At 34.0% G+C, this 26,620-nt stretch overlaps 3 protein-coding genes and 2 non-coding genes across 6 annotated transcripts; 4 read left to right on the top strand and 1 right to left on the bottom strand.

Annotated features, from left to right (window-relative positions):
• Positions 1-245: 245 nt before the first annotated feature.
• TRNAG-UCC (transfer RNA glycine (anticodon UCC)) lies at positions 246-317 on the top strand. The gene has a single exon. It is a non-coding gene; the product is annotated as a tRNA-Gly (tRNA).
• A 505-nt stretch (positions 318-822) lies between these two features.
• Positions 823-3,318, bottom strand: LOC105158405 (uncharacterized). 2 transcript variants are annotated; one of them, XM_011075159.3, is made up of 5 exons: positions 3,193-3,318; positions 2,899-3,076; positions 2,675-2,806; positions 1,564-1,965; positions 823-1,240 (listed from the first exon to the last, which is right to left on the bottom strand). In XM_011075159.3, the coding sequence occupies exons 2-5, from the start codon at positions 3,045-3,047 to the stop codon at positions 1,102-1,104; spliced, it is 822 nt and encodes a 273-aa protein (XP_011073461.1). In that variant the 5' UTR covers positions 3,048-3,076; positions 3,193-3,318; the 3' UTR covers positions 823-1,101. The 2 variants fall into 2 exon arrangements, with proteins under 2 accessions (XP_011073461.1, XP_088736938.1); XM_088880812.1 differs by having other exon boundaries at positions 2,675-2,801.
• Positions 3,319-3,394: 76 nt separating this feature from the next.
• TRNAG-UCC (transfer RNA glycine (anticodon UCC)) lies at positions 3,395-3,466 on the top strand. The gene has a single exon. It is a non-coding gene; the product is annotated as a tRNA-Gly (tRNA).
• Positions 3,467-6,676: 3,210 nt separating this feature from the next.
• LOC105158395 (calcium-dependent protein kinase 1) lies at positions 6,677-11,973 on the top strand. Its single transcript, XM_011075149.3, has 8 exons — positions 6,677-7,395; positions 7,862-8,005; positions 9,139-9,291; positions 9,424-9,539; positions 9,651-9,818; positions 11,156-11,283; positions 11,362-11,461; positions 11,586-11,973. Exons 1-8 carry the CDS (start codon positions 6,735-6,737, stop codon positions 11,667-11,669), a joined length of 1,554 nt encoding a protein of 517 aa, XP_011073451.2. The 5' UTR covers positions 6,677-6,734; the 3' UTR covers positions 11,670-11,973.
• Positions 11,974-21,231: 9,258 nt separating this feature from the next.
• On the top strand, positions 21,232-26,133 carry LOC105158386 (uncharacterized). The gene is made up of 4 exons (XM_011075137.3): positions 21,232-21,572; positions 23,225-23,371; positions 24,396-24,467; positions 25,240-26,133. Exons 1-4 carry the CDS (start codon positions 21,351-21,353, stop codon positions 25,906-25,908), a joined length of 1,110 nt encoding a protein of 369 aa, XP_011073439.1. The 5' UTR covers positions 21,232-21,350; the 3' UTR covers positions 25,909-26,133.
• The last annotated feature ends 487 nt before the right edge of the window (positions 26,134-26,620 follow it).

The raw sequence follows: 26,620 nt of genomic DNA, 5'->3' as shown, positions 1-26,620 counted from the left end.
TCCAATTGGGAGAGCAACATGTGCAGATTTTGCCATCTCTTCTTGAAATGTGATTGTAAGGTAAGGTTGTATGGTGCCTGAACACCAAGACAGAATAGCACACATTTAGCTTTGTATTTCTGGTAACTTAGTTAACAATAGGTGAAAAGTCAGCCAACATAGATTTCCAAGTCCAATACATCTTCATTGCCATGAGTTCACAATGTTTGAGACATTACAAATAAAAAAATAAAGTCCATCACGCAGCGTTTGTAGTCCAACGGTTAGGATAATTGCCTTCCAAGCAATAGACCCGGGTTCGACTCCCGGCAAACGCATCTTCTTTTTCCCATTTTCCTAATTTTGTTTGTCAGTGCAATTTTTGTTTTATTATAGGAAATTAGAGTGAAGGCTGAAGCCTATGCATTCAGACCACTATGCTCATCACATAAGTGTGCTAAAAATGAGGATTGTTGTGAGGTAATGGGGACAGAGGACGGATCTTGTGAATGTAGTAAGAAGGTTAATGGCGTCCAAAGAGTTATGGAAGAGGGCTGAGGAGTTCAGCCTTGCGTGCTTTTTGTTTTTGTTCTTGCTTTTCAATTTTCCTTATTTTTCATGGGATTTTTTGTTTTTGTATTACGGCTTCTGTGAGAAATAAAAAATATATTTATATTAGTATCTTTTTTTTAATAACTTTTTTCTAACAAAACTCGTGATAGAATGAAAATGTGTCTGAATTGGTATTTTTAATGACAACTTTTCATATGAAATGACGGAATAGAATAAAAAATGTATATGGATTAAATGCTTTGTATGAAAAGAAATCGCAAATCCAAGGAATGAATAATAATGAAGAACTTCCATGCATTAACAAGAAACCAATTTATCAGAAATTACAAGTTTAGATGTACATTCTAGCATAGACAATACGCATTCGTTAGGTAAGAACAAGACACTCAGATCTGCTCTATTCATAAAACAGAATATTTCGTCCCATAAGAAGCTTTATGGAAGCTTGTAAGTTTAGTTACATGTATTGGCTGAATAACTATCTGAATTCAGCTGCTGTAATGTAATAATCTCATCTTATAGCTACCAAGTAAGGATCCAACAAAAAGATCATGGAAGAATAGGCAGCTCAACTTTGGTGAACGACAAAAAACTGACCCGCCCATGCTCGACAATACAGAACTTTAAAGGACTTCCACCACAGCGTGTCTCAAGGTCCTCGATCTCTTGTCTGGATGGTGGGTGGCCACTACATAAGATGCCATTGCATCATGTGAGTATGTCTATCATATAAGTTTGCCTCAGGTCTTATCAAAAGCACATCAAAATGAATGGGTTGCAAAAGGCAAATGTAGCAGTTCATAAAGCTGAAGTCACCAGTAAGAATGCCAACTATATAGAAAATTGCTTGTTTGTATTTTGAGATTCTCAACGTGAGAAGCGAAGACACTATGAGGAATGTCGGCAAGGTAAGGAATGTTCTCATATGCAAAATCAAAGATTCTAAGTGAAAGAGCGACATAAAGTTGGTCTGAATATGAAATAAGTAACTGTAGTTTTGGACACACATACCTGGTGAGGCAGAGCACAAAAGATGGAGTGCCCGGACAAGACTTTCTAAACTTGCTATTAGGAGGATAAACATCAAAGACTGGTCTGGTTTCACCAAAATGCAAGTTACCAAACATCTCTGTGATGAAACTGTTGTCTATTGACCCCCCACCCCTACTACTTTCATATTCCGACATACCTTCCTGAGCGTTCATTTTCATCTTAACACTCTTAATAGACCAAGGAACGCCACAGCGACCAACTATGTAACCAAGAAACTTCAGGTGCCGATAGACCTCAAAAGACTCCCAAGAGCATCCATGCCTATTCTTGTCTTCTGCTAACTTTCCATATATATCACTCAACAGAATGGGAGTATCATCGCTATTCAATATATTCAGTGCACCAATTTCACCCAAATACCTACAACACAAAGCTTAAATATCATTCCCTAAATATAGTTAGTGTGCATGATGACAATCCCCATCTCTAAATAGCAGAAAGTGTTGGTATCAATAACTCAATTGGAATCAACTGCTTTTCTGCATGCAAAACATACACGACTTTGCCACTAAACAATTGCAACTATTGGAATTAAAAGATTGAAAGTTCACAAAATCACAATAGTAGATAAAAGAGTACAATGGGTCAAATCATCTAAACCAACGATTGATACAGTTTTGACCCTCCCCCATCTCCAACCCCACATGTGAACAAGCTTAGACGCTTGTGCCTGTTTATGAGAATCAGCACTTATTACAAAATCAGAGGAGCTACAAAAATTCAAAACTTATGCACGATTTACGCTGTGTCTGTATATATGCACACAGTCGGTATTTCAATCACAGTTGAATCAAAATGCAGTCCATTTTGACAGTCATTACATGGTCAGGGAGCGTCAGTTTCTGATATGGGTTGTTAGTAAATAAACATATCTAAATTCAGCATCGTTACCAACAGTCGTCTAAATACTCGTTGCTTTTGCAACTTTTCAAATTATGGGAGCTTCACCATATGTTACTTGCTTCTTTAGGATGATGATAACTATAAATTACCCCAACAACAATATAATTTATAAGAACATAAAAATAGGATCGCAAAAGAAAAAATATGAGAGAGTTGGATCACATACAAAGTTTCTTCAATTGAGCAGTACGTCTTTCCATCACGAACTATCCCAGTTGTGGTCCACATTTTACCCTTTTTCTCCAACACCTCAGCCATTCCCAACTCCTCGATCCACCGTGCCTTTGATGCCTCTTTCCTTAGTAAATATCAATGTTTACAATCAGTCCAAGAATCACTACCAGAATTTTTTTTTCCAACCAAATAATAAATCTGCTTTTTCGAGAATACCTAAACTGCAATTTGGGTATAATATCACCAGATGCATAGAAAAGTTCATCATCAACTGAGTCCTCAACACAACACTCAGACTCACTGTCACAATCATATGTCTCTTCACCAAAACTCAAGCTCTCCATGGCATCAGCATCACCTTCCATTGTTTCAGATTACATGGAATTCCAAAACCCTGCAAATCAAATCAACAAACCTAGATCAACTGGACGTAAACAAAACATCATTAAGAAAAAACACAGATAAAAAAACTTGGCATTTGTTCAAGTTCTCGAGTTCGAAGAAACTGACCGATCGTAGAGACGGTGGACGGCGGCGATGTACAAGGGATGGTGGAGGTTTCCCGCGAGGAATTTAATTTGATAAAAAATTAAAGAAAACGCCGCCGAAAACTACACTTAACAAAACGATTCTGCCAATAAAAGCTTTAAAAAGAGAAAATGAAGAGAGAAGAAGCGTACATTGTAATAAAAAGTAAAATGAAAAACAAGCAGCGTTTGTAGTCCAACGGTTAGGATAATTGCCTTCCAAGTAATAGACCCGGGTTCGACTCCCGGCAAACGCACTTCCTTCCAATATTCTTTTATTTGTTTCTAAGTTTGTGTGTCAGTGCAATTTTTATTTTATTTCAGCAATTTTTATAATATTATGGGTTAAATACATTTTATCCCTCAATTAGGATATGTCTTAATTCATATTACGAAAACTAGTAAATAAATCAAAATCGATGCATATGCATAATTTAAATTAATAAGTGCGGCACATTTTATATATGTATATTTTTGTTGTATAATATTTTGAATAATTTTTTTAATTATATTATTTATTTTTTATATAATTAAAATTACTTAATATATATATATATATATATGTAAATGAATGTGAAGAAAAAAAAAACTACCAAAAGATAGACATAAAAAATCATGATGAGTGGGCAGTTAAAAATAATTATTTAATTTTAAAAAAATATTGATATACCAATAAATTAAAAATACCATTACAATGCATGATTTTTTTTTAATTATATATAGTATCGATATAACTAACCAAAACTTGACAAAGTAAAATAGTTTCAAAAAATTATTGATTGAAAATTAAATTTTAAAGAACAAAATTATTGACTGAAAATTAAATTTTAAATTATTGAGGGTATTTTAATTTACGTATATTTTTTTTATTCAATTATAGTTACTATAGTCCCTTCCACTTAATTAAATAAGTGTTTCCTAACTAAATATTTGGATAAAATTATATTTTTAGCATTATATTCATATATATATTTATATGTATAACTTACATAAAAGTATTTTGAGCATATTATATTGCTTACTTATTGGATAATTTCATTTACACCTTCTTATTTATATATGATCTATTTACACAAATTATTAATATTTTTTGCGTGATTATAAAAATCACCTCTAGCAGCAGAAAAATAGGGATGGTTCGTGTAATGATGTTGATGTTTTTGAGGATGTATGCGTAAATTTTTCAAAAAATATGGGTGATTTGTATAAATAATATCAACGTTTAATTCTGATGTGTATATATTGAAATTTTGAGAAATCCAAAAAAGTTGAAGCTTTTCCTTTTAGTAACTTAATTTTAGATTCAAGAATCAAAATTAACTTTTCATGTGCAATATGTGCTTTATTTTTTTTCCAATAAACCATAGTTTACTTGGTTTACTGTGATAATAGTTATTGTTTATTTATATATATATATATTTGATATTAGTAATTGACGTATATTAATTATTGATAATTGAATTCATAATATAATTATAATTAATTTACTAAAAAATACTATAACATGTGATATTTGTTATACTAATACTAGAAAAAAATATAATTTACTGTATCTAAAAAAAAAAAAAAACTGTGCACAAATACAAACCAAAACTTCGCAACGGCTATTAACCGTTGTTTCTATAAGTATGGCAAAACATTAGCCATGCCTAAAACCATGACAAATGTTTTGGCTATGACAAAAAATCATGGCGAATATTGATTAATTGTAGTAAGAATTTTAAGTTTTTGCTTTTGTTTTATTTAACCGTGGTTAATAGTATTTATTTACCATAATTTTTAAGCCGTGGTCTATTACAGTACAGCGAAAATTTAATTTTTTTTCCCCCAATTTAACAAGAAATTTAAAGTTGAATTTATGGTGCAAAATACTAAAAAAAGTAATGCTGGACTGTCAAATTATTGACCCAATGAAGAAAGTCTTATTATATTGATAAATTTAGGAATAAATGAAATATATCATGTTATTGTAAAATTTAATTTAATTATAAAATATTGGGAATTAGGTACCATGTGATGTTAAATGCAAATTGTGTTGACTAATTTTTTTTTTAATTTCATGATGATTCTCATTTCTCAATGCCACTAGTTGTTAATTAATCTTAATTGTAGTAGTTAGTATGCCATATCAACATACTCAATATTCAGTGCCAATATTAAAATTATTATTAAGGGATAATTATACTCTCCGATCCTGAGATTTTGTATAATCATATGTTGGCTTTCTGTAGTTTGGAAAATTACATCTAGCATCCCTGAAATTCGCTTTCGTCTAACAAATAAGACCTTCGTTATGCAAAATTCACCAGATATGCTTATATTAACAAACAAAAATTGAAAAAATATATATATTTACCCTTGATTGACTTATTACTGATTTATTGCAGGTCCCGTAAATCTTTTTATAACCAAATTACCTTCACATGTCTTCACGCATTATGCTTGTGAGGAAGTATATTTTCACTGTTGTAAGGATAGTTTAGTTGGAAAAGGAATTGTTTGATGTGCTATAAGTCAGTAATAAGTCAATTGAAGGTAGCTACCAATTTTCATTTAGTTTTTTTTATTAATATCAATAAATTCAGTGAATTTTAACTAGCGGATGGACTTATTTGTTAGACGAAAGCAAACTCCAAAAGAGCTAAATGTAATTTGTCAAACCACTTATTAGAAATTACTGAATCTGATTCGAAATTATTTATATTTAAAGAACTTAATCAAACCCAGAGTCTGAATACTATAGAATTTACCCTCACTTAACACAAATAATATTAGTAAGAATTTTTATATCATAATTTTGAATTTTTTCTCACTAATATTTTTATTTTACTTCATTCTATGTATCACAAATGTTGATCTTCTTGCACAATCCCTTGAAGTTTACAATAAAAATGTAGGGCAAATTTCGCGATTTATAAAATTATAAATATTTTCTATTATTTGAAAAATTGTAAACACTCCTTATTCAAATGTTCGTTTAATGAATTTATTTCATTAAAATTTTCATTCAATTTTTATGCTTATCAAAATACATACCCTTAGAATAATGAATTATAGTATATCTTTTGAAATTTATTAAATAATTTTATGAATTAATTTCGTTCTATAAATTATTTACTTATCCACTATTTAGGGATTACATATTATTTTTTATTTATAGAAATATTTATAACTTTTTAAATAATAAAAAAATATTTTTAATTATATTAAATTTTATGAGAGATAATTATAATTTTTGCTAAAAAGTATATGATGAGAATCTAATTAACAGGAATATATGAATCAGTACAACACTAGTAACTACTAAACAGTGTCTTAAGCCTAAATAATTATATATATATGTATATATGTTGTCCTTCACAAGTCTTCATCACACAGAATAAAAACCCCAAAGCCCAAGGTCAATACAGTCATTTCATCTCAATGCATTCAGACAATATGTCTGTGTTGTGCGTATAATAAAATCTGCATCGTCGTCTTCAACAATTTGACTTAGCAGTCGTAACATAAAAATCCACCCAAAGAATGGGTAACTGCAGCAGCGGCTATATCTCCCATCCCCCACCAACCACCACCACTTCGCCGCCCTCTCAGCCCAACGCCGGAGCGGACCCCACCATCACTGTCCTCCCAGCTGATGCGCCGCCTCCTCCCCGCCGCCCCCTCCTCACAGGTACCGGCCGCGTCCTCGGCCGCCCCATGTCCGATGTCCACTCCGCCTACATTTTTGGGCGAGAACTCGGTCGGGGTCAGTTTGGGGTTACCCATCTCGTGACCCACCGCGCCACGCGCCAGACCTTCGCGTGCAAGTCAATCGCCACCCGCAAGCTGGTCACGCCCGACGACGTCGCCGACGTCCGCCGCGAGGTGCAGATTATGCACCACCTCACGGGCCACCGCAACATCGTGGAGCTCAAGGAAGTGTTTGAAGATCGGCATAATGTGCATTTGGTGATGGAACTGTGTGCCGGCGGCGAGCTCTTTGATCGGATTATTGCAAAGGGGCACTACTCGGAGCGCGCGGCGGCGGGGTTGTGCCGGCAGATTGTGACGGTGGTGCATGCGTGTCACTCGATGGGGGTTATGCATAGGGATTTGAAGCCCGAGAATTTCTTGTTTTTGAGTACTGATGAGGATTCACCACTCAAGGCCACTGATTTCGGATTGTCTGTGTTTTTCAAACCGGGTAATCTTTGTGGGTTCGGATCAGTTCATCTAACGGAAATCCTTATGTTTCTTGTCGGATTAGCGTGAAAGTCATTTAATGGAATTAAATGAAATATATGATGTTAGGAGTTTGGACATTCAGAATACTAGAATTATGTCTGTTTTATATTATTTTTTATCATTCTTGTCTGTCTGATTTCATAATCCCAATGATTCTTGTTCTTGTTTGAAATGCAATAATTTAAGCATTCTTGTTTGCTCATCCTTGTGAAATTAGTCAAGTATTTTCCTACTGCCTTGTCTACAATTGTTATTGCATAATGTGAAAGCTCTACACATTTGACATGGTTTGTGGGGGTATGCTTTTGTAAGGAGGAGATCTCTATGCCTTGCTCTGTTTTTTGTTAGACATTCTGGGCGAAACATAGCAAAATCTCACAACTGAAATATGTTTGTCTACACTCACAGATAACATATGATTTCAGGAGAAGTATTCAGAGATCTTGTTGGTAGCGCATACTACGTGGCTCCTGAAGTATTGCGTCGGAATTATGGTGCCGAAGCTGATATTTGGAGTGCTGGAGTAATACTGTATATCTTACTCAGCGGTGTCCCACCCTTCTGGGGAGGTAAGTCTTCATCTAGTCATAAAGAGGAAACCAACCGTCCCAAAGGAGAAAAAGAGGGTTAGAACTTTGTGCACTGGGTGTATGATTGATTGTCACTAATCCTTTATTTCTAAAGAATAAGTATGTGTCAATCATCTAACCAGCCCCGTTTACTATATTTACTTAGGCCGTTTGGGTTGAGTTATTAAACCCAAACAGTAATTAGTACCAAACTCTCGCGTTAAAAACGGGCCTCCATAACGCAACACCTTATATGGGTGCACTAGGCTGCTTATACAACCTAATAATAGAAAATAAGAGGGGCCCTAGTGTATATAGCATCTACAAGACCGGAGACATAGTAGTCAAAGGAGGTTATTGAGTGAGCATACTACTTAGCTTGGGTTCAATTTGATTTTGCCACTTTCATAAAACAATTAGGATCAGTAAACTAAGAGGGTATTTGGCTAAATATTTTTAAAAGAATCCTATGAACTCTTAGATCTTATACGATGTTTTTAAAGTTAAATAAAGATGTTAGATCTTATTTTAAGAATAACTTTTGAGTTTTTTGGATGAAACAAGATCCTAAAGCTTGTAAGAAGCTAGCAATGAGAATTTGGAATTGATATGACTAAAATTGAAGGAGTTTATTGAGATTTTAAAAAATAATAAGTTAGAAACTACTAAACTTTTATCTAGAAGAGCTTTTGAGCTCCTAATGTCTTATTTTTTAATCCTTTTTGAAAAAGATTAACAAACACTCAATAACATATTATAAGCTTTCAAACATGTTATAAAACTTGTAACCTCCCAAACACCCTCTGACACTTCTATATCAGCAACTAGATGGCAATGTTAGAGAGCAATTGGGAAATTTCTTACCGGACCAGGTTTCACCGAACCAAGCTAATCACAGAGCAAGTATGGTATACTTGCCATGTGATTAATCACTCTCCCTGAAGTATACACCAGTTGCACTACAAATGTATTGCACTTGTCATATAATTGGTTTACGTCTGCCAAATCCGGTCTGAGTTAGAATTTTCCAAGCAGTTGATTGATGAAATGGCGCAAAAAGACATCCAACAAGTTTAGTGATCCAAAATCAAATAATGATGCGCTTACACTCTTTTATTTTCTCTTAATTCCAGAAAATGAGCAAGGCATATTTGATGCCGTTTTGCGGGGGCACCTCGATTTCGTCTCTGATCCTTGGCCATCGATATCGAGCAGCGCCAAAGATCTTGTAAAGAAGATGCTTCAATCCGACCCTAAGGATCGGCTCACTGCAGTTGAAGTCTTAAGTAAGTTTTGCCTCTTCAGCAATAATATAATATAAGAAAACATGAAATGATGAACATCCGTTTTTTTTTTCCTTTCATTCACACCTTTGGTACTTGTATTGTATAATGATGTCCAAATTTTTTAATATGCAGACCATCCATGGATGAGAGAAGATGGGGATGCATCCGATAAGCCTCTTGACATTGCTGTCTTAACAAGAATGAAGCAGTTCCGTGCAATGAACAAGCTCAAGAAAGTAGCTCTTAAGGTCAGAATTACCCTTCTTATCCTGCAGTGTGATTTTCTGGCTTCCTTCCATTACACTGTTTTGAAGAGAAGGGCAAAGAAAGGAATTTTAAACCTTTGTGGGGTTGTACAGGTGATTGCAGAAAATCTGTCTGAAGAAGAAATCATAGGCTTGAAGGAGATGTTCAAGTCCATGGATACAGACAACAGCGGTACCATTACATTTGAAGAATTAAAAGCTGGTCTACCGAAGCTTGGTACCAGGCTGTCTGAATCAGAAGTGAGACAGTTAATGGAAGCGGTACGATCTCTCATTTTCGGGATAATTGCGACGTTGGTCTTTAGACAAAGCCACTTATGCAGTTTTGGTTCACAAACAATTTGAGGTTGTAGTTTTGGTCCTCAAACTATTGTTTTTTTTGGCGTTTTTAGTCTTTTCATTAATAAAACCGTTAAATTTGATGGAAGTTTCATTTCAAGGGGAAAAAACAACCATTTTCCTTCCATTTTGTGGTATTTTTCAAGTTTTAGCGCAATGCACCAATTTTCTCTATCTTTCTTCAAGAGGGAAAAACCAAAAAAATGAATTTAAGCAACAAATTTTCTATATCATCTTAACTTTAACTTTTCTTTATATATTTTGTCTTTCTTTATAAATTTATCTAATCTATGGATAAAATAAATATGATAAAACCAATATTTTGATTACACATATGTTGCAGGTGTTGCATTATATCCAAAATAGGTTATTGACAATTTTTACTTAAGCTTATAGAGAAAATTTGTTGTTAAATTCATTTGTTTGGTTTTCGCTCTTGAAGCTTGAAGAAAAAAATGGGAGAAATGGGTGCATTGGACCAAAACTTGAAACATACCCTAAATTGGGATGAAAACGGCTATTTTTTCCCCTTGAAATGAAACTTCAGTTAACTTTAATGGTTTTAATAACGGAATGACTTAAACGCCATAAAAACAACAGTTTGAGGACCAAAACTGCATAAATGGTTTTGTTTGAGCACCAAAATTGTATCTATCCCTCATTTTCTTTTGGTCACATTCCTCGGTTTTGGTTTAGGTTATTACTGTTTAGTCTACTGTGGTATGAAGGTGAGTTGAAGTCATGCCTGAACCTTAACATCGTATTATATGCCTTTAGTAGCTGTTCTTGTGTCAAAGTGAAACATGTTGTCTTGCCTGCCATTTTGTTGTATACAACCTTTATGTACGTTTTAATCTGAATGACACGGTTGGAAGAATCTCGGCAATCCCGTCTGATTTGAAGATCATGCATCATATTCACACTTGATGTTCTTTAAGGTTGTGTTTGAACTGGAGGATTTTGGTTCTGATGAATGTAGTTCGAGTTTTACTTGTGGAGTTATGGAACTAGCATTCGATGTTTCATCTTGGTAATAACGAGAAATAACAAAACATAATATTGAAATTAATCTTGACAAATTTTATATGGTTGTATCCTGGAAGTCAGCGTCTTGATGAGAATCAACGTTAAAAGTCTGCCTCCAATGGGATGGAATAGAGAACACAAACACTCCCTTCGTTTAGAATTCTCTGTTGGTGTAGCTTCAATTATGTAACATGTTTCTTTTGGCCGAATTTTGACTGTGTTACTTATTCCAGGCTGACGTGGATGGAAACGGAACAATTGATTACATTGAATTTATTACAGCCACAATGCACATGAACCGTGTCGAAAGAGAAGACCATCTGTACAAAGCTTTTGAATATTTTGACAAGGACAAGAGCGGGTACAACTCGGTTCTTTCTCTTACATTTTCCTCCGCATGGACATCTTCTGCTTCTTTCTAATGTTGCCTCTACTGTAGGTACATCACAATGGAAGAACTAGAGCATGCCTTGAAGGAATACAACATGGGCGATGCTAAAACGATAAAGGAAATCCTCGCAGAAGTAGACACCGACCATGTAAGAACACCTTCTCCCGTTAGACCTTTCTCTGTAACTAATCCAACTCTTTCTGTCAGACCTTTTCACATGTTTCTTCTGCCATAATGTGTTGCTTATAGTGTCTTAATGTGTTGTATGGCAGGATGGTAAGATAAACTACGACGAGTTTGTGGCAATGATGAGGAAAGGCAACCCAGATATCGGCACCAATAGACGGCGAAAATAGAACGGAAATAATACCATCGTGGCAGCGTTCCTCGGACAGATGGCTGCGCATGTTTCCTTGTGTCTATCTATGGCTGCAGTTTTGGACAGAGATGGATTATGTTCCTGGTTCAGCTACCTCATACATCGTACAGTTTTTCGCCTTCTTGTCGATATCTTGTCAACTCAATTGATTATGGTTGAGGTTGAATGCCATGCAGGCTATGTTTTTCATGCTTATTACCACATTAACTGCTCTAAATTACACATACGGATTGTTCAACTATTTTCTTCAATGAGAAGTTCTGCGCTGCTTTTTGTGAATACACCCAAAAAAAAGAAAAAAGATAAAGAGTTTTGATTTTCTATGTATTTCATGACTATCCAGATTTCTAACATTCATTTTAGAGTTGTAATAATGAGGACAAAGAAGACAAACAATTCAAAAAACTCCGACAATCATGTACGTATATTTTGGTTACATTACAAAATTATGTACTAGGAATAACTACACTTCCCTTCTCTATTTGTGTAATTACATATAGATCTTCAGTTATTTGGAGAATTACATTCAGTGTTATTGAGATTTTGCTTTTTTCTAATAAATAAGTCCCTTCATTAATAAAAATTTATTGAATTAATTAATATTAATAAAAAAATTGAATAAAAATGTATATTTTCCACGTATTACTAATTTATTACAAATCAAACAATTTTTGTGGGGTTAAACTACATTTACAACAGTGATCATATACTTTCTCACATGCAGTAACATGTGAAGACATATAGGGTAATTTAGTCATAAAAAAAATTTATTTAACATGTAATAAATCAGTATTAAGTCAATTGAAAATAATTATAAATCTTTTCCTTGTCAATGCCAAATTATTTTATCAGAGGGATTTTTGTTACCTTTCATATTGTAGGGAGTAATATATTTAAACCTTAATTGTATGTAATAAAAAGTTGGGTAAAATGTATAAATCCTTTTCTTTTTCTCATATTTGAACGTACTGCATGTAGAATAGATATGTTGATGTTTCGGCTTGACAAATTCCTTCAGTGTTTTTATGCCAAGAGAAATATGTTTTCAAGGTGGAAACTGTTTTTTTTTTTTGATATTTTTCGTAAAAACTTCATAGGATTTTTAGCAATATTTAGAGCAAACTGTAAACTTTTATTTTTTTTAAAATTAATCAATTAATGAGTAAAATTGAATTTAATTTATTCAATTTTTATGCCGAGTGTTCATAAATTGTATTAATTGAAGTGATGATAGGATCTGCTTATTGGATAATTATAATTCTTCATATATTTCAATTTTTTGTTCAGAATTTGATATAGAAATATACTTTAAATTATTTATATAATTAAAAGAAAATTTAAGCAGCCAAGCCCATCATATAATGATACCTGTTATTCTTTGTGATCAAAGGAAAAAATTCATGCTTTTTCATAGGTCAGCCGGTAGCTTCCTCTTTGACTAAGGTGTCCCCATTCAAGCAGCCAAAATTACTGGTTTAAACCACCTCTCAACATATTTTACAAGATTGACCAAAATAAATATTTTAATCACATGAAATTAAGTTTTGATATACATATTTGTGTTGTAATTTTTATATTAAACTCCTTATATTAAGTTCAAATTCAAATTTGTATTTGAATTGTTATGAGAATAGAGTGAATATGAGGATGCCCCACATGGGCACCACCCGCCAACCCCGCCTCGGCTCAGGGCGTTTGGGTGAATGTCTCGGGATATTCTTCTTGCAGCAAGAACATTTGAATTTATTTTAACAGTTGAAAGATCTGTTTTAAATCAAACAATTTTTTTATAATCAAATTTGATTTTCTTTAAAGCTTCAGATTTGAGGTTTAATGCTTGAAATTGAAATCTTATTTTCAGCTGCTGTTTTAATTGGTCAATGGCAGTTTTTGGTTGCTTCATTTTGAAATTAAAATACCATTGTTGATGCATTAAGTGGAGAGGTTGGCCATGTCTATAAGAGGCTAGTCATTCCTCATTGTTTGACACACCAACACCTCTCAACTCTTCCTCTAGCTCTCTCTCTCTGCACTACTGATATGAGACGTATATTTTATTTAAGGCAAGCAGTGAATTTTGCTATTTGGTTAAATTTATGATTTTTATTGGATTGGGAATTTCAACGAGATAATTTTCGTTGTAAGTTTACTATTTAATTTTCCTGTCGTAAATAGCATTTCTAACTTGATATATTATTTGTTACAACGTTGCTGTTATTACTTTTATTTTTTAATCCAATTGTTATATTTCAAAATGTTGTTGCATTACACAAATCTAAAACATTTTCGATAATCTTGAAGAAAATATCCAGGTTTTGATAAATTGAATTTTTGATGGAACGTCTTAAACAATTTTGTAAACACTATTATGAGAACTCATTTTTTTTTAAAAAAAAATTATTTGAGCACTATTTTCAGTTTCCAAAATATTAACAATGACCGAGCATATTTCTGTTGTAATTCCGATTACACCAAAAGTCGACTTAACTGGTTTGCCAGATAAGTTTTTAGGCCAGTTTTTCAAACGATGGTAACAACGAATAAAAATTTGGTTAACGATGAAAGGACTTTTAACAGTGATTCAGGTGACCAAACCTGAACCTACGGATATCAATCCCAGAATTGCTGAGATAACGCAATGGATAGAGATGGATCAAATAAGTTGAGGAGCAATTTTATTAGCTCTGTCAAATATGCTCTTTGACTTCTATTATTCTGATTCTTATACTGCTAAGTTTTTGTGGAATGAGTTGGACCGAAATAATATTGAAGAGCAAGGGCTCGAAAAGTATTCTATTTCCAAATTCATGTGGTATCAAATGGTTGAAGATAGATCTGTAGCTGAACAGACTCATGAGACCTTGAGCATGTTTTGGCTGATGTTGATATGAAACTTTCTAAGTTTTAGGTCATGTCCATAGTGGACAAATTTCTCAAATCATAGGAAAGTTTTGGCATGACACTCAAACATCAGAAAGGGAGACTGTCTCTGGATGATCTTATGATAGCTATCAGCATTGAAGAAGAGTATAGAAATCAGACTCATAAGATGTCGGTTGAGCATCAACCCAAGGCCAATTCAATAGTGAAAAAGCAGAAAGTGAATAAAGTTAGATCGAACTCAAAAACCATCAATAAAGGCAAGATCATAAAAAATAAAAAATCAAAAGCAAATAAACCATGCTGGAACTGCGGCCAGGTTGGACACTAGGCCAAACTTTGTCCTAATAAAAAGGCCAAGACTGGGCAGACAGCTGTCAACATGGTTGTGGGAGGTTCTAGCGGTGTTAGCACCTCAGGAGCAACTGAAGGGTATGTATCTGTACAATTCGAGCTCTTGACAATTTATGAACCTTGTGGTTGGTTGATTGACACTAGACGAATGTGCACGTTTTTGCTAATATATCTCGTTTTGCGTTTTATCAGGCCATTAGTAGAAGGACAGTAAGCATGGGGAACTCCAGTACTGCTGAAGTACTTGGAATAGGAAGCGTAGACTTGAAGTTCCTTCGGGCCGCATCCTATCATTGAAAAGAATTCATCATGTTCCCACTGTTAGAAGGAACATTATTAGTGGTTCTATAATATTTAGTGAGGAATATGATCTAGCTTTTACATTCAATAAAGTTGTAATTCAGCAATTTGGTATTTTTGTTGGTAAATATTATTTAGACGATGACTTGTTCAAAGTTCGAGTTGAGAATAATAATAAAACTAATGTTTCTCATTCTATTGTATTGAATGTTGAATCATCTACTCAGTGGCGTAGTAGGTTAGGTCATTTTAAATTTCAATTCAATCAAACGAATGATAAATTTAAATTTAATTCCTGTCAAAATATTGAACGAAGTCATAAATGCCAAGTTTGTGTAGAAGCTAAACAAATTAGGAAAGCCCATTAGTCAGTTAAAGCGATTCAGAAATACTTGATTTAGTTCATACAGATATTTGTGAGTTCAATGGGGTTCTGACCAGGGACCACAAACGTTATTTTATCACTTTTATATATAATTGCAGTAAATACAGTTATATTTTTCTCATGAAAAATAAGGATGAAGCCTAAGAAAAAATTATTTTGTTTAAAACTGAAGTAGAAACCCAAACTGGTAAGAAGCTTAAACGGTTAAGGTCTGATAGAGGAGAAGAGTATGAGTCGAGTAAGTTCAATGAATATTTTCAAACTTTTGACATTATTCATGGAGTTGTTAAACGAAAGAATAGAACTTTCAAAAATATGACTAACAGTCTCCTACTAACCTCCAGATTATCGAAATGTGGGAGAGGCTTTGAATACGACTTGTTATATTCTAAATAGAATCCCTCTGAAACACAATACAAGTACTCCTTTCGTGTTGTGGAAAGATAGAAAATGAAGCCTCAAATACTTTCAAGTGTGGGGATGCCTAGCAAAAATACTGGTCCCAGAACACAAAAGAAAAAAGTTGGGGCTTAAGACTGTTGATGTTGTGTTCTTGGGTTATGTGGAAATAAGTTATGCATTGAGAATTTTTCAGAAATTATAGGCATTAAGGTCAATACAATAGTCGTGATGCTATCTTCCTATATTATGTATTTTCTATGAAAATAGGAATACCTTCAAGTGTTTCACTTGATGATTCACTTGCCTCCACATCTATTATTGAACATGTGAAAAAGTTGTCAAATGTAGGTGTTAACCCTAGTAGCACTAGTCCGAATCTTGAGGAGTCAGATGAAACTAGACGGAGTAAGAGAACTATGGTTGTCAAGGATTTTGAAAGTGACTTTGTCACTTACAATATCGAGGATGATCTAGTAACTTTCAAAGATGCTATGATTTCTTTAGAAGCTAAGCAGTGGAAAGAAGCTGTCAAAAGTGATATGGATTCCATTGTTTCTAACGGAACATGGGAACTGGTCAATCTCCCTCCGGGGTGTACTACTATTGGGTATAAGTTGATTTTCGAGAAAAATCTGAAACCTTATGGGACCATAAATAAATTTAAAGTCGGATTGGTAGCTAAGGGTTTTAAACAAAAGGAGGGAATAAAATATTTCGATACCTATTCTCCTGTAGCTCGGTTGATAACAATCCGAGGGTTTATAGCACTTGCTTCAGTATATAGTTTCCTGATCCACCAGATGGATGTGAAAACAATCTTCTTGTATGGTGAACTCGAGGAGAAAATATACATGGATCAACCTGAGAGATTTGTAGCTCATGGTCATGAGCGAGAAGTTTGTAAACTTGTCAAGTCGCTCTGTGGACTAAAACAAGCACCCGAACACTGGCATAGGAAGTTTGATAAAACTATTCTTAGGTTCGACTTCACATAAATGAGAATGATAAGTGTATTTACTGTAAAGTTAAAGGAGATAAAATAATTATTTTATGCCTGTAGATAGTGATATTTTAATAGGATCATGTTTAGATATTATTATTGAAACCAAGTTATTTTTAAAAAATAAGTTTAAAATGAAGGATATAAGTGAGACAGATGTAATTCTTGGCATTATGTTGATTTGTTCAACTGATGGGATAACCATTTCTCAATCTTACTATATTGAGAAGATGATTAGAAAATTTAGTTATCAAAATAGTAGAATTGCTAAGACACCTTATAATTCTTCTATAGCTCTATTTAAAAATGAAAGTGGTGTTCCGGTTGCACAACTAGGGTATTCCCAAATTATTGAGAGTTTGCAGTTTCTGGCAAATGGCATGAGGCTAGATATTTTTATTCTGTCTCAGAGCTGGCTAGATACACTAGTTGTCCCGACAGAACCCATTGGAATGCTTTGGATAGGGTACTAAGGTACTTGAAAGGCATGGCGTCACTAGTCATACATTATGGTTGATTCCTGCTATTCTTGAGGGATATGGTGATGCTAATTGGATAGCCAAAAACTCCGGTTCTAATGGGTGTTCAGGATATGTTTTTACCTTAGGTGGGAGAGCAATCTCTTGAAAGTCTGCAAAACAGAGTTTGATAATCCGGTCTACTTTTGAAGTCGAGTTATGTGCGTTGGATAAGATTGATACCAAGGCGGAATGACTATTTGGGTTATTATCACAACTTCCCATTGTAAGCCAGCTTCTTCCACCTATTGTTGTATATTGTGATAGTCATACCACAATTGCAAAGGTGACGAATTGTAAATACAACCAAAAGACCAAAAGATACGTCCAAGTTAGACTGAAGTCTATAAGGCATTAGTGTTAGACAAAGTAATGACATGGACTTCGTGGGAATAAAGGACAATGTAGCTGATCTTTTAACGAAAAGATTAGATCTGTCACAAGTATATAAATCCAGATTGAGGATGGGACTGAAAACCCATTAGTGATGTATCTACGATGACAACCTAACCTTTTAAGTGGAGATCCCACAAAGAAGGTTCAATGTGGTATTAACAAGTTGTAGAGTCTGTCAGAATACCAAAATAGACTGATACTCTGTATCTGGAGTCTGTCCCCTATAATTCTGAAAGGTGCTAGTACCGCAAGTATAGTAAGAGTTTAACTCTGAATGGGTTCAAGTCTTTTAGACGAGATGCAAGTAGTGCATCCCTGGAACGCCCAACTAAGTGAATGCAATTGTTTAGCGACAAGTAAGGAAATGGGTTATGCTTGAGAGCATTCATGAACAAGATCAGAACATATGGCCTAAATGTCAACCCTAAAGATCAACACAAAGCCGGTGGCTTGTTGCAACTGACAGACACTGTCACACCCATAAGCTCAAATTAAAGGCTTCGTTCCACTTGACCTAGTGATAACTGACGTTAGATAACTTAGACAATAGTTTAAACCGAAAGGTATCATTGTTGAAAACAAGTCACAGAAACTTGAGTTCAAATGGATTTGTGGGGGATTGTTGTAATTTTTATAAAATTATATGAAGAAATCCATACATTAGGTTGAGAAAATGAGAAAGAGTGATTTGTCCCACATAGGGAAATGATAGGAAAAATGAAGGATTTGACAAGTATATAAGGGGTTGTGGGAGTAAGTGTATACACTCATATTTCTCTATCCCACATAGAAAATTTATTGGTATAATAAACTCATTATATTAAGTTCAAGTCTAAATTTGTATTTAAAGTGTTATGGAGACTTCCCCTCGGCCCGACCCCAAGCCCATTTAAGTCAATTGGTTTTTTAAAATCAATTTTGATTTTGTTTGAAGCTTCAATTCAGGTTAATTAAAATGCCATTATGTTGCTGCATTAAGTAGAGAGGTTGGCCATGCCTATTAAAAAGCTAGCCATTCCTCATTGTTTGACACACCAACACCTCTCAACTCTTCCTCTAGCTCTCTCTCTCTCGGCCTATCTTCTCCAGGTTTTGAGCTTAGTTTCATTAGCAAGCTTCTGAGTATTTGTTCGTAGTGTTTTTCGGTATAGCGCTAAATCAAAAACTCCAACCGTCTTATTCTAAGAGAAATTACTTTGTACCTGGTTCACTACTGATATGATATGGTTAAATTCTGTGATACAATTCTCGTTGTAAGTTTACTATTTAATTTTTCTGTCATAAATGGCATTTTTAATCGTGATATATTATTTGTTCCAAACGTGGTTTTTATTGCTTCTTCTTCTTCTTCTTTTTAATTCGATTGTTATATTTCAAAACGTTGTTTCATTACACGAAATTGAAATTTTTTCAACTATTTGTTTGGTCCCTCGTAATATTCAAGCAAGTTAACATGTTATATAATATGATATTTATATTACATCCCTATTTTTATGATATTTTGCAATATTTCATCGATATCCCAATCCTACAAGTAAACACAATCTATCATGCGTAGTCCGTTGTTTGGTTCATGTAATAAGACTCTGTGATAAAACAAGAGTTCGATCTACCAAACTATGGTATGTGTGATTATGGATCCCACCTCCAAAGTGATCCATAATCCCACCCATCTTGCTGTGTGTGATTAATTTGTTAAGGAGACCAAAATGTCCTCCCATCTTTTACTACAAAACAAAAGCTTGAAGTAGGTATAAATTGATCAATATCCAATCTTTTAATATTGCATTTTATTTTGTATAATTAGTATTGTAATTTGCATGATCAATTATTAATTTGTAACAACTTAACCTAACAGTTGGATGACAATCCAATAATAATCCAAGATTTGATTGAAAAGAAGAACAAAATGCTTGTTGTCCCATAGTGAAAAATAAGCGTGTTGTGTGCTTTGGTAAAGTTTATTGGAGTTAGACATAACTCTAACTTGTCCCACATTAAAAGTTTATGTAAATATGAACTCCTTATATTAAATCTAAAGTTTATTGGAGTTTGAAGTGTTATTAAAAACTAGAATGAACATGGGGAACCCCCATAATAGGCCTACTGTCGGTTCCCTCCTCTATCTGGCTAGATACCTGAAACGTCTAGGGGGAGGGGGTTATTGTTAGTTATTGGTTGGTGTTTGTGGCTCTGGTTTATCGGTTCCCTCCTCTATCTGGCTAGATACCTGAAACGTCTAGGGGGAGGGGGTTATTGTTAGTTATTGGTTGGTGTTTGTGGCTTTGGTTTAATGGCTGGGAGCCCTATACATATGGCAGATCCAAGCATATTTCTTAACCCTTCATACACTTCAGCAGAGCACAAGAAAACAGTTGTTCTCTTCTCTTCAAGTTTTTGGATTTACTTAGGTTTTCCGACAAACTAAGTCTCGTTTTGAGGAGATTTTTTGACTTAGTGCAAAGTCGGAAAAACTGTACCTAAAAAGTGGCATATTATCCGATGAATAATTCATACAGACTGTCTAATTTCTTCAAGCAAAAAAAAGTTAGTTATGTGATTCAATTTGTACTAGAACAAGAATTGTAATGATACGATCCTTATCCAAATAAATTTCTATTTTAATTTTGTAAACAATATATCTAATTGTATTTTGTGATTTGTATTCCAACATTGTTTGCTTGTGAACTGATTTCAAAATATTGCTCAACTATGTTATTTATGATTTTTTCACAATGTATCCCTATTGTTTTCAACAATTATTTCTTATTGGTGTGTTAATAATAGTAAGCCTACAAATGCAAAAAGAAAACCCATTGATCGTACCAATTTTTAATTGTTCTATATTACCCTTTCATTCATTTTATTCTTTCAAATTTTTTTTGTCCATAATAGTAATTTTATATTTTTTAATTATTAAAAAAAATTCTCTTAACCCACTACTCCATTTTTCTATCTCACGTTCTCTATATTTTTTGACTTCACATACTTTCATAATTTTAATGGACCCTAATATAATTAATTTTTTCTTTCTTATATTCTACATATTTATTTTTTTCTTACAAACTTCATATTTTGTAATGAACCCATAATTATAATTTATTTTTTCTTTCTTATTTCACTTCACATTTCTTTTCTTCCACATATTTTTTTATTTTTCATCTGCTCACTATATTTTGTGTATTTTTGTAATTCTTTATATGCACGACCACTAGTAAATTTAAAAAGAAAAAATAAGAAAAAGAGAAAAATACTGCAGTAGGAAATCACCTGTCTTTTTCCCAAACAAAACCACTCCCCCCCCCCCCCCTCTGTCTCCTCAACTGTCAATGCAGCGTCAAACTTGAACAACAGAAAATGCTCGCGCAACTGCAAAATTGAAATAAAAAACTAGGGTTTTGTTGTGCAAAATGCACAAAGCCCATGATTTCAGTCACTCCATCTACCCCTAAATTTGGGGCTCTTAATCACCGGCCTATTGTTGGTCTGATGCTCGGCTCAAATTGCATTCACCGTCTGCCTCATCGCCCTATCCTTCCAACTTCAACCCCTGGATTTAGGGCTTCGAAATTCACCTCAGCATCACCTTTTCCTTCTGCTTTAAGTTTTCGCGTCATCGATGCTCATCACAGGTTCTCAAGCAAGGTGAATATTTTCAGAAAAATAGTCCAGTCTTTTCTTGTATATTCTTTGAAATGTTTTGTATGTAGTTATGTGCGAATGATTTCAACCGATTATTGCTGTGAGATGGAAAAAAACAGTAATAAATGAAGTGGGTTTTGTTTAATTATATGGGTTTACTTATTTATGTGTGAAATTTGTCATTTGCTTGGTTTTATGCACTTGTGAAACCATTGTGCTTTTTCGGTGAATTGTTGAAACACTTGTAATTTGAATTGGGATGAATTTGTCTTACGTGTTTTTGTAGTAGTAAACTGATGATAGCCGTTAAAATCCATCTCGATCACATACATATCAAAAATACATGTGCATGCTCAATGCTTATTTATGAACTTATGTTTCTCTTATTGATATTAGCTCTAGAAATTTATTGACTGATATTATTTGCCTTTACTAGCATCACCATCGATGGAGCTCTTATCTGTTTGTTCTGTTTCTTGATTGTCAGATTGGTAAAAAATATGAGTATGCTCTATACTGCTCTTTGTTCACTAATTCATATGTCAATGCTGATGAGACTGTTTAATCTTGTTCTTGTGGATTCTCATATCTATGTGGCTAAATCGACCACACAATCACCCAACCTTTTAGGGCCCCAACAAAGAAAATAGGAATAAGTTACATTATGAATTTTTCTAATATTTTCACCTTTTGGCAATAAGGACCCAAAAAAATTGATAGGATTTGTATTTTACTTGTTAGCCATAAGGATCCAATTTTTTTCTATCACAAACTATGGTCTGCATCTTGTTCAAATTAGATATCCTTGATAAACTTTTGTTTGGGTTTTTGATTGCTAAAAGACCAAAGGTCTGGGTTGATAATTGAACTGGATCGCTTTCTCGGGTTGTCAGCATTACAATAGGAATATTTCTGTTGGATATGGGGGTTGCATTCTGGGTTTGATGGGTTTCATAAGGCTTTCTAATGCAGGGAAAGAAATTATGATTAGTCCTGAGTATGCCTGCGAAGAATTTTTGCATGGAGGACTGACAGACAGATAACAAAACTGATTGCTTTTCTCTCAGATGAATTATTCTACATACCAATGTCTATTCGCAAATAAAATTATTCTGTTGAATGCTAAGGGTTTGCACATGTATGTGTATAACTAAAGACTTCTAGTAGGATAAGGAACAAAGAATGGGACACTTATGAAGGAAATGATTAGTACCAAATGCTAAAGCTAAATTTTTAGATTGAGTAGAACTACGAATAGAATTTACATCAGTCTAAATATGAAAATTATTACTTGCAAACAAATTACTACATATATGAAAACAAACAGAATTATATCAGCTGCTGAACTTAATTAAAAATTGAAAAAAAAAATTGATTTAGGGGCTCTAAACTCAAAAGATTATCATGTTCAGTTTCATGTTGACAATTCCTGTTGACAGAAAATGATTCTCTTGCCAGAGATCATAACTTCAATATCTGGAATGATGATCGCCGTGAATATGCTTCACTTTCTTTAATCGGAGAGGATAAATTCTTGGTTCCAAATGAACATAATCTGCTATTCTGCTAATGAGTGGAAGTGACGAATCTGTATAAATAGTATCACAGGGTTCTCGTAGATATTTAGACTGACTTCTGTTCTATTTTTGTTGTAGAAGTGGAAAATCTCTTGCTTTCGGCATGAAGAACTTCCATCTGGCAGTCCGAAATCGAGGTCGGCCGAGGAAATTCTGCATGAGTTAGATAAGGTAGAAATCAAACCGAATGTTGAAAGAAGAAACTGGGCTACGAGTCTTAGAGAGGTAATAATGCCTTAACTTTGTTTGGTTCTTGAAGTTTGGATTGTGATGATTAAGGATTGGCAGCATGTACTTGCATTGTTCTGATGTGACTGTGGACATAGTTACTTGCACATTTGAATAATCCTTTTTCATTGTATAAAGGATACAAACACAGCTCAAATGGAGTTGTTTTCTGGGACAAGCTTCTACTTTATTAGAAGTTTGTTTGTAGGAACTTACATGGTCAAGTTTCTGTTGCTTAGAAGATAGTACTGGTGCATGGATGAATTATGGAAGTGTCACTGTGTCTAGTTGTTGAAAGTAGTTTAAGCACCATTATTGTAATTTTCCCTACTAATTGTGTGAAAAAATGGAATGGATTCTTTAATTGAGAAAAAAAAAACAAACCAAGGAATTGGAAGAGATATTATGAAATGTTACAGCATTAAAGCGAAGTTGCATGCTAAAACTTGGAGGCTATTTATATGTTCTAATGAATACATGTGAACCAGCATGTAGATACATATCTCTCATCGGTGGTGCTTGTAGATACATTACATTCACACCCAAAAAAGAAGAGTAACAGTTTCCAGACGTTGACGCTACATTCAATTTTACATGTGAAGTTGATCATAGAAGAATACGTCGATTTACTATCAACTTTCCTATATCGTCCAATTCTTGATATAAATGGCAAAGATTGGTCCAACGAAATTGGTGGAATACCAATGTGCTGTTGTTTACTGAGCAATTTGCTCTTAAATCATGTCATGCGAGTCTTTGATCCAATTTTTCTTTCTAAATTTCCGATTCGCTCGATATTTATATGAAGCATTCCTGCCGATTACTAAAGAAGAGTCATTCTCCATTGAGCATCTGCTGTCTTTTTTAAAAGAAATTTCTTTTCAAGATTCAGTAAAACTTGGCTTAATAGAAAAGGGTGAAACGCTATTACCGATACTCTACTTGCTCAGTAAAAGTACGGTGCATCAACAAACATCAAAATATAGAATGTATAAGTTGGGTCATGGTATTTCTTTTCCAGGTTCTAGATACATTTTTTGGAGAAATTGGGAAGCCATGGACTGTACCATGGACTGCGGAGACCATACTACAGGTAAAGGTCCATTTCCTTTTATGATGAAGCAAAGCTGAGTTTAAAAAACCAGTTTCTCCTGGAGTTTGTGATTGTGTCATCTTCAGGAAATGCTATCATCCTATTCTCTATCCGTTGCTTGGCTAATTTGGAGGGTGCATAAGATTATATTCTCTACCTGATTAGTAGTATGTATCGACATAATGTTACATATTTTTCCCTTTGAGGTCTCCTGAACTGTTATGAACATGCATACTTTGTAGGCAACTGTTTGTTGCATATTGGAAAAGTCTGTAGCATGTTCTATTGCTTCATCTCTGTTTTTCTCAAGGCAACTCATTGCCATAAACAACATATCATCCCTCATGAGATAAGTTACTTTTGAAGGTGATTCTTGTTTGTTTGATAATCTGTTTCACTTTTTTATATTCTTTTAGACACAACAGTCTCAAAGAATATTGCTTCTTAATTACTTTTGAAACACTGGGGCTACTATTTCACTGCGATGTAATTACTCCTGATTCTTCAGATTTTTTCCATAACTGTGAGTTCCTATGGCTATAAATAACTGAAATAATATTGTTCTGTAAATGAAAAGCTATAACAGGCTCTGCATGGTTTATATGTATCAATCTGAAGCTATGGACATTGACTCGTCTGTGGTCGTCACCATTGAAAAACACAACATTGTTGAATGCCATGAAATTTACCGTACCGTCCTTTAGACTGATTCAACTGACGAAAAAATGGTGTTGATGATTTTTATCATTTGTGAAAAATTATGGTAATTTAGGTTACCCTTCTATGGATTATATCATTCTGGTTTGTCGGCTCATGGATGATCCCATTTGGAGCCCATACTCTTGGCATCAGCAAGGACTCACTAACTTTTAGAGGGCAGGCTCTGTTCAGCCTTCTCACAGATGTAACTGAAGGCCTTGCAGGAATTTTGATTCTTCATTGCTGTTTGTCTCGATTCCGTCCCCTTCCATCAGAATGGTTTAGATTTAGTCTAAGAGGGAAGTGGATCTTTGATGTTTTTCTCGGGTGCTTGATGTTTCCACTGGTCAACCGCCTCTCACAGTTCAACCTCAACCTCTTACCTGTTCTACAATCAACTCCTTTCACTCTCTCCAGCGTAGAGCAGTCGATAATGGCACGTGATCCAATTGCAATGGCACTTTATGCTTTAGTACTTGTAGTATGTGCTCCTTTGTGGGAGGAAATAGTCTTCCGAGGTTTCCTTCTGCCGTCTTTGACTAAATACATGCCCGTCTGGTGCTCGGTCTTAGTCAGTTCAGTTGCCTTTGCTTTGGCGCATTTTAATGTACAGAGGATGTTACCACTGATTCTTCTTGGGGTTGTGATGGGGGTATCGTGTGCAAGGTCAAGGAACCTATTGCCATCGATGCTCCTGCACAGCCTGTGGAACGGCTTCGTATTCTTGGATTTAATGAGATGAAATTCTTTTTTCTTGTTAAGAGCATTAGTAGTAAACTGGAAACACAGAGATTTACAGAGACTGCAATATATTGGTTGTAATATTGAATTAGATTGTGCAAATTGTAAATCAGTTGAAGCTGTAGACAGTGTCTTATCCAAACGTAAGGCAGTGACTGCATTTTGTATAAATTTAGCCTACGGACAGAATGTCTTTAGTAATGGGAATAGCATTGTGTGTTGGTCACTTCTCCTTGCATGATTTAGTATAATCTGACTCGTTTCTTGTTGTTTTCTAGTTCTCCGAAGAACAACTAAAAATGTATTGAATGTTTGTCCATGTCACTACAAAATACATATATCTTAATTTATTTTTATATAAACCAACCAAAAAAAAAAATATGGATTTTTAGAACATCTAAAAGTTTTAATTATATATGTATCTATATATCTATATTATTTATTAAGGCGAGAAAATAGATAAGATATGCATTGGCTAAATATCAAAAAAGATTTCTTGATGTAAATTCAAAGTTATTATTTTATAAAATCTGATCATTTACTCATTTTTATCTATTTTTATTTCATTCAATTAAAAAATTAAATTAACATTGACCGTGCTTCAATTATTAGTACTATTTATTAAGCCTCAACCCCATAATTAACTTTATTTTTATAATATTGATGAACTAAAATACCCTCAAATATATATATATATATATAAACACTTAACA

This window comes from Sesamum indicum, linkage group LG1 (genome assembly GCF_026168435.1).
Source record: "Sesamum indicum cultivar Baizhima isolate 11 linkage group LG1, ASM2616843v1, whole genome shotgun sequence".
Lineage (NCBI taxonomy): Eukaryota > Viridiplantae > Streptophyta > Magnoliopsida > Lamiales > Pedaliaceae > Sesamum > Sesamum indicum.
The sequence above is the reverse complement of the archived record's forward strand: the minus strand, read 5'-3'. Positions and strand labels throughout refer to the sequence as shown.

What these genes read in the sequence shown, in the direction of transcription:
- LOC105158395 (XM_011075149.3), top strand. Translation starts at nt 6,735, where the DNA reads ATGGGTAACTGCAGCAGCGGCTATATCTCCCATCCCCCACCAACCACC. An exon ending in TGTCCCACCCTTCTGGGGAG is followed by an intron (nt 8,006 to 9,138) that starts GTAAGTCTTCAT and finishes TCTTAATTCCAG; the next exon opens with AAAATGAGCAAGGCATATTT. An exon ending in CACTGCAGTTGAAGTCTTAA is followed by an intron (nt 9,292 to 9,423) that starts GTAAGTTTTGCC and finishes TTTAATATGCAG; the next exon opens with ACCATCCATGGATGAGAGAA.
- LOC105158405 (XM_011075159.3), bottom strand. Translation starts at nt 3,047, where the DNA reads ATGGAAGGTGATGCTGATGCCATGGAGAGCTTGAGTTTTGGTGAAGAG. An exon ending in ATACCCAAATTGCAGTTTAG is followed by an intron (nt 2,807 to 2,898) that starts GTATTCTCGAAA and finishes ATATTTACTAAG; the next exon opens with GAAAGAGGCATCAAAGGCAC. An exon ending in TTTGTGCTCTGCCTCACCAG is followed by an intron (nt 1,241 to 1,563) that starts GTATGTGTGTCC and finishes CATCTTATGTAG; the next exon opens with TGGCCACCCACCATCCAGAC.
- LOC105158386 (XM_011075137.3), top strand. Translation starts at nt 21,351, where the DNA reads ATGATTTCAGTCACTCCATCTACCCCTAAATTTGGGGCTCTTAATCAC. An exon ending in GGGCTACGAGTCTTAGAGAG is followed by an intron (nt 23,372 to 24,395) that starts GTAATAATGCCT and finishes TTTCTTTTCCAG; the next exon opens with GTTCTAGATACATTTTTTGG. An exon ending in CTGCGGAGACCATACTACAG is followed by an intron (nt 24,468 to 25,239) that starts GTAAAGGTCCAT and finishes ATGGTAATTTAG; the next exon opens with GTTACCCTTCTATGGATTAT.